Source organism: Lampetra planeri, chromosome 14, assembly GCF_965212315.1.
Source record: "Lampetra planeri chromosome 14, kcLamPlan1.2.h2, whole genome shotgun sequence".
NCBI lineage: Eukaryota > Metazoa > Chordata > Hyperoartia > Petromyzontiformes > Petromyzontidae > Lampetra > Lampetra planeri.
The window spans coordinates 217,971-230,731 of NC_136120.1; the positions used below are offsets into that span (position 1 = coordinate 217,971).

The 12,761-nt window shown below is 52.6% G+C and overlaps 1 protein-coding gene across 2 annotated transcripts in view; it reads left to right on the forward strand.

Moving 5' to 3' along the window:
• Positions 1 to 12,761, forward strand: part of LOC144722270 (uncharacterized) — a 53,719-nt gene that overhangs the window by 15,717 nt on the left and 25,241 nt on the right. For both annotated transcript variants that reach the window (XM_078600363.1, XM_078600364.1), the window contains exons 4-6: positions 221 to 298; positions 3,698 to 3,859; positions 4,952 to 5,056. In XM_078600363.1, coding sequence (XP_078456489.1) covers positions 221 to 298; positions 3,698 to 3,859; positions 4,952 to 5,056 — 345 coding nt within the window. The remainder of the gene's footprint in view (positions 1 to 220; positions 299 to 3,697; positions 3,860 to 4,951; positions 5,057 to 12,761) is intronic.

Genomic DNA, 12,761 nt, shown 5'->3' on the forward strand with positions numbered 1-12,761 from the left:
CCAGCTGTGAATTGAAAACGGGGCGAACATCTACATTCACCTTTTAATAACGATACTACAACTTCACTCAGGAAAGCCTTCCTGAGACTTATGGAATTTTTGGGCAGTAAATTATGATTATTATTGATGGGCAATGCAAGTGCCGTTTTAAAAGGGCTAAGTAGGAAATATCCTTTCATGTTGTTAACATGTTATAATTGTTTTTTTTTATCATCACCAGAATGATATCTCGCAATACCACAAGATGTGCTATGGTGAACACCTTGGCGTGCTGTACCAACACTACCAGATTCTGCTCGTAAGTCTCTGCTTGATAATAAACTCTGAAAACACATCGTGGTATTGAACATGTCTAACATTACAGTATAGCAATACCCCGATTTACGTCACTCCCTTTTACGTCATTTCACAATACGTCGTCCATGGGTGGAGTTTGTGGAACATTTATCAATTTATTTTCAGTTCGTTACAATTGTAAAGATGACTATGACGCAATTGTCCTGGGAAGGTTTTCTTTATTATGGAGACACGTGCTCACACTCGGACAGGCGGAGACCACACTGCAACAAGCCCCGCGCATTTCCCTTATATACGGTCTGTGGACATGCCTCCATTCTCGAACCTTCTCGCTGGTTCTAGACCGCTCCTTCTACCAGCAGACTCTACTGTCCTCTTACGTCACCTAGCCACGCTCCTATTCTCGATCATTCCCGTGGCCACCAGTCCATTAACACTGCAGGCTGACTACCCTGTCATTACCTCCCGTGGCCACTAGTCTACTCGCACCGCAGGCTGACTCCCCCTGTCACTACCTCCCGTGGCCACCAGTCCACTCACACTGCAGGCTGACTCAACTGTCATTACACAATTAAGATGTAAAAATAACTAATTATATGCACCCGCGATTCCTAATGTGAAGTACAAAGCGAATCCTTGCCCCCACCCCCCCAAGTATAGAAGTCAGATTCCGTCTATGAAGTCGTAACTTTATTAACACCGCTACCCCATTCGCGTTGCTTCAACCCCCCACACACTCACATCGCTCACAGCATTGTCCGTCCTTTCTCGTAATCCGTCACCTCTTAGCCTTCACCTCCACCACCACCATCCACCCACTCACCACCCACTACTACTACCACAACCACCCACTGCTACCATCACTACCACCACCACCACCACCAACTACTACTACCACTACCTGGTCAATCGCTTCGATTGACATCATTTAAATATTCGTCGTCGCACCTTTCAGGAACGCATCCCCCGATGTAAACCGGGGCTGCACTAAATTACCATGCCAGTTGTATCAATCTGCTAGGGCAGCGGTCGGCAACCTACGGCTCCGGAGGAGAATGCAGCCCTTTAAGGACAATTATTTATTTATAATGGACCAAACCGGCCTCCTCGTATCCATCACGTGCATTCGAAAAAAATGGCTCTTCTTGTTACTTTGGCTGCCGGACCACACCTGCGCTAAGCTTATTCATTAAAAAGTGAGGGAGCTAATGATTCAGCCCAGTTGTGATGCAAAAGACTTGATGCGATTGAATGCAATAATCAATATCATTTTATTGATATTGCGGTGGCTGTAGCAGCCTCCGGTGTCCGGGTCCCGAGAAGCCATTACTTGCAACTTACAGCATACACATCGAAACGTCATGATAACTTGCACGCGTGGTGTGCAGCTTGCATCGTGAGTTAAGAATTAAATATTAATCGATGCATCGGTTTATTCTTATGGATTAAGTCAAGGCTGTTTGTGTTTAAATGAACTGGATAGTCAGCTGTACTTATGACCTTACATAATCCAAAATATAGCATTTATTTTTATGAGATCAGTGCGACCCTTTCGAGAGTAGCATATTGATATCAACGTGGAAACCCTCTCAAGTAGATTAACATTCGCTTTGATCACAGGGCATCGGCATAACCGTGGGTTGTCGTGACCTTGTAATGTTGCATTCTGTGGCATTTTTGACCGCATTTCGCAAGTTTCCAGTTTGACCACCGTTGCGTTACTGACTGCATGGGCAGTGCAAACAGGATTAGGGTGAGGGTAAAGTCGGAACACGTTAGCACGGTGTTCACGTGCACGTGTCTAAATATACTCGGTGTGGAATGACGCCTCGGTTGACATAGATACTTTTTTAAGGTCGCAATGCAGTGCAGTATAACGTGCATCGGATTGTGTGTGCGTGTATGTGTTGAGAATCGATCTTCTGCATTGTTTAAATTGTGTTTGGAATGCAATCGTGTCACCAACGGCTGTTAAATTCCCAAGTAGACAATCAGTATCATAATATAACACAGTATGCACTATAAGTAGTGGGGTAAGCATCGGTAGGCTTGGTTATCACAACAGTAGCGCTATTAGCCTAGTGACCCGAGTTTGATTCATGGCCATGGCTAAAATTAGTACCGAGTGATATCCGTACCCATCTTTGCTCCACCCACCCCTTTCACGCACCCACATTGACCAGCATGGCGAGGTATGGTCAAACAACCCGCAAGGCCAACAGGGTGGCCTTCATTCAGCAGTGGACTGACAAAACACTTTATACAATATCACACAAACATGTGCAAGTACAAGGAAAACAGAAAAAAATCCTGCATAGATATCTCCTAAAGAATCGTTGTTATTATTATTTATATGAATATTTCATACAAAGACTCCTATTCAAAGCAGCCTTTTTTCAAATATGCGTCACCATAATTATCCCGGGCTACTCAAGCATTGCAACTTGCTTTCACGCGCACGCTGGATATCCGCTGTGTGCTTGTGTGTTGTGTGTGTGTGTGCGCACGCGGTGTGTACAAATGTGTACCGATAAGACTGTAATTCAAGGCATTTACGCAGGAATCCTGATTCATTGGTGGCGGGTTTTCGTCATTTGTTTTGGTGAGAATCTTGTCCCCCAGACTATTCTGGCATCAGCCGGTGGGGTAGTTATGTTTGCTGCATTCCACTCTATCCATGCTATTGTTGATTATGTGATGAACGGTAACCTCTCGCACAGTTTGTGCTGGTGGCGTATGGAGCGAGCGAGCATAGTAAAAAAAAACTAAAAAATGAGACGGTGTTTTTGTTGTTGTTGTATGTTGTTATTGTTTTGTTAGGCATCTGCATCCCATGGGGCTCTTGCCAATACCTTTTGATCTGACTGCCTTTCAATTACAGAAGACGGTAGTTGTTTGGCACACCTGTCACGTGGAATTTTAAATGGCCCTCCCACTTGGATTACTCTGTGGGTGGGTGCAGTGTTTTTTTCTTAAACCATAGTTTACACGTTGCCATTGCTTTAGAACTGTTCCGCTAACCTGGCATTACACCCACAACATTTATGTACGGATCCCTTCTTTCCACATGACCTAAACCGTCTGGCTAATAAATGTTTTTTTGCGTGTGTGAAACGGGCTCAAGTCGTGGGTATTGTTCATCGTGTCACGTGCTTCAAGTGTGTTCCAATGCATTGCACGTTCGACAGCCACGTCGTTATTGACACAGCTGACACATTTGAAGGGGTCTTAATAACTGTTGTGGTGGGGTGGTGTTACAGTGATAAGTGCGCTTCGCTGTGAACCCAGCCACCAGAGTTAGATGCCCAACCGTGGAGATACCCACAAAAGTCACAATCTCTGCCACCAGCAGCCAGACTGCGCGATGTTGCCCACTCTCTCTCTCTCTGTAACTTGCCAGGTCTCGTCCGAGCGGCGGCTCCAGAACCTGGAGTGTTTGAGGGTACTGGTCACGCACGCCACGGAGCAGTTGATGCGTCTCAACGAGCAGGAGGAGGCGGAGCTGTCGTTCGACTGGAGCGACCAAAACCCCGACATGGGTGCCAAGAGAGATGCCCACGCTGTCAGTGACACGTGGGGACACGTGGGGACACGTGGGGACACGTGGGGACACGTGGGGACACGTGGGGACACGTGGGGACACGTGGGGACACGTGGGGACACGTGGGGACACGCGGGGACACGCGGGGACACGCGGGGACACGTGGGGACACGTGGGGACACGTAGGGAAGTGGAGAGATGCATTTGCAGTCTGTTCTCCGAAAATGAGTGTTTTCATCAACGCCAATTTGATATAACGCATGAATGTATTAGGGAACACATTTTATATATGCATAAAACGCGGTTTCGAAATGGATATAACGCGATTGAGTGAACGGAACTACGTTGCGTGAGGATGAATGAGCGGGTTGTACGTTTGACTCGGCAGCATCGCACAAGGTGGGATGCTGCTGGATGCTTCTAGATGCTACCCATGCGCACCTCAGTCTTTGTTCAGCCTGCGTATGCATCTCACGTGTTATCGCGGGCTGTGCTTGACCCTCGATTGTTTATTATAACGTGATTACTCCACGTGGTGTTCTTCGGGAACACAGCTACCGCATTATAGGAGAACAGACTGTCTTTATAAAGGGGTTAAAATGTACATCACCCTGATGGTGGGACGCACTGCTTATGAAGCACAGCTTTGCCTCGGCTTTCCCACGTGTTTTCTTCCTGTAGCACAACCAACTGTGTCGGGCATAGTCTCCGATGTTTCGCTCCATGTGCCAGGAGCTTCTTCTGTTCCTACAGAGCGAAACGTCAGACAGTATGCCATTCGGCACATGGTACAACCTGAAAAAAAACATCATCAGAGGGCTATACAGCAAAAAACCTACGCGCAGTGCCTCGCATAGAAATTGTAAATGAACGATATGTTTATTTTTGCTTGACAATGTTTTTGTAAGCTAAACCTGAATGGGAAAAAGTCAAATAATTATTTTGTAAGAATGGGGATATCCGGCCAACAGAACTGAAAACTGTGCACAACCAAATGTGGCTGCTCTTCCTGCAGGCTTATTGACGGCTGGAATCGTCAACCGCTGCCGCAGTATACAGATTCTGAAAGTGGGGCATTTAGGCTCATGCAAATTTAATGTTTCTCGGACGAAGGTGCTGATGAAGGACTTGGAGAAAATGGAACTGACGTTGAATCAAATCCACAAGCACGGAGAGCACTGGCTTCAGCAGGGCCACCCAGCTGGGAAGACTATCGAGGTGAGCTATGATGCGTGTATGTATGTTGAACTTCTCTCGCACCGTACGTAGCCACCCGTGCTCATCGGAGGTGCTAATGATGCGGAGAAAGTGCAACTGGAAAAGTTAACCGATGACCTTTAGACACAGCTGCATGCAAGGGGACACTAGGACTTTCACGACAGCATGGAATTTGGGAATGGAACTTGGCAAGAACGTATCATGGATGCAATCAGGATAGGTGGGGTGGGGAGGGCAGGATCGTTGGAGTGACACTCAGAGGTTGGCAATTAAGAGGTAGACCTGAAGTGAGGTTGCAGGATACTATGAGAGCAGAATTTCAAGGTTGGGTGTCAACTTTAGAACAACTCCAGGATCTATCAGCAGGAAGGAAGTGACGGTGATGTGTGATGGCATCGACAGCATCTTGACCACAGGTGACCTTGATTGACCCTTATGATACTATCAATATCTGGCACAGCTGTCCAGTTGTTCACCTCCACTGCATATAATAACGTGCGGTAACAATCCCGGAATACGGTAGATGCTGCATGTAAGCACGCCTATTCTAAGCACAGTTCTCATAGAAGCAACATGTGCCTGTACGAGCACACTTCGGATATAAGTGTAGGGGTTGTTACGGGGAGAAAGGCGGACAGAAACACAAGGGTGTCTGCACCCACACACGGGTGTCTACATCCACGTCCGCATCGGTTAACCCTGGGGGGCCATGGGGGCGCTGTGATCCCCCATAGCCCCACCCCTCGGAGAGGATTCCTATAAAAGGCGGGGAGCCAGAGGGCTCGGGGCCAGTGTGTTAGAAGCTTACCAGTGAAGACTGAAGACCGTCAGAATAGGCCCTGGAACTCCCCTGGCTCGCTGTCCTTGTCAGGGCCGAGCAGGGCAAGCCAGTGGTGCGGCCCCAAGAGCTCCAGGACCGCTGCTCTTGTAAGAGCACGGCCTGGTTAGCTGGGTGCCGGGATCCGTGCTTGACCAGGGCCGGATCAGATAGCCTCCCCTAGCACTCATAGCGGAGGACTGGGAATAGGACAGTCAGAGAATAGTGCTAGGGGTGTTCCCCATTGAGTACGGGTGAAGGGGCCGTTACCCCTTCAAGTATTGTTACCGCCTTTTGGTTAAATAAAAGAGTGCCTCAACTACGTCGTCTGTCTCCCTGAGAACTCACTACATAAGCACAACTGGTCTAGCTCCAAAGGAACGTGTTTAAATCCAGCTTCAACTGCATTACTAAAGATTGGGAAGTTTTTAAAAGAGCATGTTGAATAGTGAGCTTGTTTCTCTGAGGCAGTTGATAATCTTATAAGTCACTGGTGTAATTGGGAAGAGTAATTTTGGGAGTTCATTGACATTTATTATAAACACTGTTTGCTGGGTTACTCTAACTTCCACGTGTTGTTTTTGTTGTTATTGTTGCCACTGGGAAAGTGGCCCATCATGGGACAGTATGGCCAGAATGCTGACAACTCAGCCAATGCACTGCCAAATATACCATTAATGGAGTCACCATACAACTCTGACATATCAGTGTGGAAAATTGAGGCAACCGCTACCAGTGATCGATATGAAGAAGAGTGTTTCAGACACTTTTGTACAACTGAAGTACCGGTGAAGACGCTGGACACCCAGGTTGAGGCACACGTATATTTATTTTCAGCTTATCGGTACAGGACAACACTAGAGGGGGTAGCGGCCCCCTCACCCGGATACTGGGGATACCCCCTAGCTAATCTCACCTATCCCCAAGTCCTCCTCTAACGAGCTAGGGGAGGCTAACTGGCCCGACACTGGTGAGTCGGGCTACGGTCTCCGGAGTCCCAGGGTCTAACCCTGGTTCACGGAACCACGCCTCTGGCTCGCTCCTCTGCAGCCCTGACAAGGGCGGCGTTGAGGGGAGTCCAGGGCTCTAGCTAGAGGATCTTCACTCTTCCTCCTTCGTTCCCAGACTGAGCCCCGAGCTCTCTTTGTCCTCCCCCTTTATACCCCCCAACAGGATCACAACCCCCCAGGCTGCCTGATGCGGACGTCGCTGCGGGCACCCCCCCCGTGTACTCCCGTAACTCCGCCCACTGTGTTTGTTACCCATTGGATCGTATGCACTTACAGCCCTCCCGTAACAGCCCTACATCACCCCCCCCATTACAGCTCGCAGCCGTCCCGGCTGCAACAATTCCAAATAAAGGAACAATTACCCCTCGACCCCGTGTGTGCCTCATTTTTTTCAACAAAATGCAAATAGAAGAACAACAACAAGAACAACAACCATACCCCCGAAGGGAATGTCCGACGCACCCCCCCCCCGCATAAATACGAAATCCGTAAGCACGTATGTACAACTAGCCAGGAACTCCCCCATCACACACAGCACACCCACGACACACAACGCACCCACAACACACACACCGCGCCCACACAACACAACACACTCAGTGTGCAAGGAGCACACCACCGACGCAGCATACAGTAACCATGACACGTGAAGGAAAATAAATAAGAAAAGTTTTTTTTTTTTTTTTTTTTTTCTTCCTGCTGTATATTATAAGAGTCTGCGCATTTTAGCGCGCGTCCTTGCCGCAGGCCCGTCACACGGGGCAACCCCGGACGGCGGACCATCCGGTGGCGGCTGTCCCATGCGAGGTGAGGTCGCGATTGAAGTCGCGCGACTGTCGGCATCACCTGTGGGGGTTCCAGGGCGTGAGCCCGTCATTCCCGGTGCACCTGTGGGTGGGACAGCCGGCAACACATCAGGCGAGAGCAGCGACGGACCCTCCGAGTCGGTCGACCCCCCACATGCTTGGCCTCGCGTGCGTGGCGTGGGCCCCCGCACCGCAACAAACGGCTTCAGCCTAGAGGGGTGTACAAACCACCGGCGCCTCCCCCATTGGATTCGAACGCACTGAGGCCTCAAAACCTCAATAACCTCGACGGGGCCCCGCCACGGGCGTACGAGTTTAGAGGAGGTCGCGAGTGGTACCTGGGGACAGTGCAGCCATGCCCTGTCCCCCGGCTTCCACTGCAGCACGTGCGCGCGAGCCAGTCTGAGGCGCTCGTTCGCCTTCTGACGCCTGTCAGAATTTAGCCTCGCCGCATCCCGCGCCTCAGTCAGTTTGTCAAGGTTAAATTTAACGTGATCGTCCAATTTAGATTTGCCCAGCGGCACGGGGATCTGCAACTGTGCCCGAACAGGTGGGTCGGGTTCGCGGCCATACATAAGAAAGAAAGGTGAAAACCCCGTCGCAGCATGGGGAGCCAATCTGTATGCCGCTAGAACCCCTTGAATTTGTAAGTCCCAATCAGCCTGTGAGTCCGAAACTTGCTGCGACAACATAGACGTGATGGTGCGATGCAGACGCTCGACCATCCCGTCCGTTTGCGGGTGATAGGGGGAGGTTCGAATTTTTTTCGTTCCCAGGAGATCACAGACTTGTTTTAGGAGTTTCCCCGAAAAATTTCTACCCTGGTCGGTCAACAACCGCTCCGGGGCACCTTTGTCCATGACATAACCTTGGACAAAGGCGTCGACGATGGCTGCTGCCGACTGATTCGCCAGGGGCCAGGCCATAGGCCAGCGCGTAAAATATTCGACCCCAGTAAGCAAATATTTATTTCCCCTGGAGGTGGCGGGGAATGGCCCCAGAATATCCAGTGCGACCAGTTCATTTATTCTGGAGACCTGGATGGATTGTAAGGGCGGGTTCGACTCCCGTGCCGGTGGTTTGCGCTGCGCACACTGAGGGCATGCCGCCAACAGATCAGCGACATCCCTTGTCATACCCGGCCAAAAAAAATTCAGCTGAAGCAAGGCGAGTGTTTTCTGGGTACCTAGGTGGAGGAGGCGCTCATGAGCAGCCCACACCACCTTACCTCGTAGGCCAGAAGGGACCACCAGCCGGTGACGCTGGGATTTCCCGTCCCAATGCATAAGCAAGCCCGCATGGGTTTCCCATGCGTCGGCATGACCCGTCACACGCCCCCTCTCCCCGGCGCGACGACGCAACGCGAGGAGGGAGGCATCCTCCAACTGGAGGCGCCCCCATTCATCAACGGGCAATCCAAGCAGGGAATCTCTCCCCTGTTCGGCGATATCAATGGGGACTACCGTTTCATCGTCGGCGGCCGCCGCCAGGACCGGAACCATCACGTCCCCCACTGGCTTGCAACGCCCCGACCCCAGGAGACATGCGCATTCGGAGGCGGTTGGCATCCGTGACAGAGCGTCAGCGTTGGTGTGGCGAACGCCCTTACGATAAGTGGTTTCAAAACTGAAATCCTGGAGGACCTCCAGCCATCGGGACAATTGTCCCGATGGCTGTTGAACCTTCAGGGCGTACTGCAGTGCCGCATGATCTGTGCGGACGGTGAAATGCCGACCGTACAGATATGGGCGATACTGTTGGATGAAATAGACAATTGCCAACAGTTCCCTACGGGTGACACAATATCTTTGCTCCGTTGGAGACAACACCCGACTGCCGTACGCGACCACCCGTTCCACGCCGTCAACCACCTGGGAAAGCACGCCTCCAATACCCGTGTTGCTCGCGTCGGTGTCGAGCAAAAACGGCCTCGAAAAATCTGGGTAAATCAAGGGAGGAGCCTTCACCAGCGCGTCCCGAAGGGAGCAGAAAGCAGCTTCCTCATCCTGACCCCAGTGGAACCGAACCCCTTTAGATGTTAACGCGTGTAGGGGTTTGGCAATTGTTGCAAAATTAGCGACGAAGCGTCGGTAATATGATGCGAAGCCAATAAAACTCCTGACCTCTCCCACCGAGGTGGGAGTCGGCCAGGAGCTGACACACTGCGTTTTGGCGGGATCGGTAGCAATACCCGAGCGCCCTACGATGTGCCCCAAATAACGCACCGACTCGCGTAACAAATGGCATTTTTGGGGCTTAAATTTCAAATTAGCAGCCCGCATCTTTAGGAAAACCGCCCGCAACCTCTGGAGATGTTCATCAAAAGTTTTACCAAAGACAATAACGTCATCCAAATAAATCAGGCACGATTCCCATTGCAATCCAGCCAAAACCAATTCCATCAATCGCTGGAAAGTTGCCGGCGCTGAGTGTAAGCCCATCGGCAACCGGTTGAATTGGAACAGGCCGTGCGGTGTACGGAAAGCAGTTTTAGGCTTAGAATCATCGTCCAGAGGAAGCTGCCAGAATCCCGAAAGTAAATCTAGTGTGGAGAAGAATCGCGCTCCCGCCAAAGCGTCCAGCGATTCGTCCATCCGTGGGAGCGGGTATGCGTCGGCAACCGAAATTTTATTAAGGCGCCGAAAATCCACGCAAAACCGCAACGAGCCGTCCTGCTTTTTAACCAGGACGATCGGCGCTCCCCACGGGCTGGTGGAGGGAGAAATGATGTCGGCGGCTAACATGTCATCAACAGCCGATTTGACATGGTCCTTTTCGGCGGGACTTAACCGAAACGGATTTTGGCGAATTGGCGCGCTGTCACCCGTGTCAATATGGTGACGCAGCAGGTGAGTGCAACCCAAATCATATTTATCACGACTGAAAACGTCGGAAAATTCCCTCAGTAGCGTTCTAAGCTGTTGGCGCTCTGAATTTGTCAGGTCCGTCGATCCCGCACAAAGCGCGTCGATCCACCCTTCATCGCTGTCCGAATGTGGGAGCATCCGGGAAGCAGTGCCAACGTGGTTCGCGACAGGTTCCTCGCAGGGCACTGGCGTCGCGTGAGCGAGCACCGTCCCTTGAGGAACCACCACCGTCTGCGATCCCACATTTAGGACCGCGATGAAAGGGTCCCCGTCCCCTCTTACGACGGTCTGGGCCGGAATCAAATGAGGCCCATTAATCCCGGCCCTAGACGGTCCCAGCAAAACACCCTGATCCCCTATGCCCTTAGCGAAGGGCTTACGAAGTTTCAGAGGCACTAGCATTTGAGCTCCCGGCGGCACACGAACAGTTTCAACGACGAACGCCGGTACCGTCGCGAACGCCGACCGAGCCGCCGCAGGGGATGGCAGGAACGCCATGCGCCGCCCCGATGGAAGCTCAATGCATCCTTGGTCGATCAAAATACGAATGGGCATTTTACCTAAGAAATCCGTCCCCAGCAGGCACGGAACCGCCAGCGAGGAGGAAACGAAAATCGGCCCCGACAATTTGATGTCCCCAATAGAAATTTGCGCTCGAATCTGTCCCATGATGCCGAGAGAGCCCCCGTTAGCGGCATAGAATGGGACGTTAACCGGCAGTAAAGGCCGGCTTTGTACGGGCAGAATATTGTAAATTAATTCCGAAATGATTGTCGCCGATGCCCCCGTATCGACCAAGATGCGTACTTCTACCCCGTCAATGTGTCCGACTACGGCCGACGACCCTGACGACGCGGCTACCACGCGATGGGCCAACACGGACCACTGTTTGGGCTCGATTTGAGTCCCCGCAGTGATCCGCGCTGGCCCCTCGCAACGCGACATCGGCCCCCCGTTTGTTGTGGTGCGAGAGCGTGCAACGGGTAGGTGCTTTGGCCAAACATGTGTGGTGCCGCGACTCGCCGGGTCATGTTGCTGGAGCTTGGGAGGAGGAGGCCCGGCGTCCCGTCGAGCCGTCGTCCCGCGCTGTCGAGGAGAGCGGCACCCCGAGGCGACGTGGCCCCGGACGCCGCAGTTGAAACACCGCGGGAGCCCCGGTGGAGACGACGGGCGGTTGAAACGGCTTGACCCGTCCCGGGCCGACCGTACTTCTTGCGCCTGTTGCCGTCGATGGTCGACGGCGAAGAGCTCCTCCGTCGGAAGGGTGGCTGCAGCCACCGCACGCCCTGCCGATGCCCTGCTGGCTTTCCGCCGCAGGGACAGAAGGTTGGCGTGAAGGAGGCGCGCCGCCTGAAGAGAGGTCATCTCGGCGTCCTCCTGTGCGACGACAGCGATGTCCAGGTCGTCTGCCAGGAGGAGTATTTTCTCCGTGACCATCGCGTCCACGCCATCGTCGTCCATACGGGGAAAAGCCGTCTTAGCCAGCGCTAGGAGGCTCGTCCTGTATGCCAGGGGCGACTCCTTCTCCCCCCGCTTGCGCTCGTAGAACCGCTCTCTGCATTCCGCTGAAGGTCCATAGACCCCGGCCAGCAGCTGTAGTGCCTTCGGCAGAGTAGACCGCTTCTCTTTCGGCGCCGATGTGAGGGCGGCGAGCGCGTCTGCGTCGAGGAGCGCCGGCAGCGCGCAGAGGGCTTCATCGTCGGACCACCTTGCCATTTCTTGGTGGGCGATGAAGCGTCGCTGGAAGCCGCCCCAGTCGCCCTCTGCACCAACAAATTCTTTCAGCGGAGGCAGCCGTTGTTGTAGCGCAGCGTTCGCCTTGGACGTCTGTAGGCTGCTATCCCCGGGACTCGGCTGTGCGTCGGCGCGAATGGCAGATGGAATCGCCTGTCGCGGATGTGATGACGCTCCCTCCGCTGGAGATGACGCAGCTGTCCCAGCGAGAGCGGTGTCGGACCCAAGGTTGAGCCCGGCCACGCCCTCTGCAGCTGCCGTGACGATGGCGGGAAATTCAAAGTTTGAGTTTTCAGAAATGGCGGGAAGGCGCTCAGGTTGACGACTCCCCTCGCCCCGTGGTGGACCACCAGCCCCCAGCCGCGTGATGTTTTCCAGCGTGGCGGCAGCGGCGTACAGTAGCTCCGCCAGTCTCTCGTGAGCCAGCCGTAGCGCGTCTGGCTGCGGCCCCTCTTCATGCCGATGCCCCGG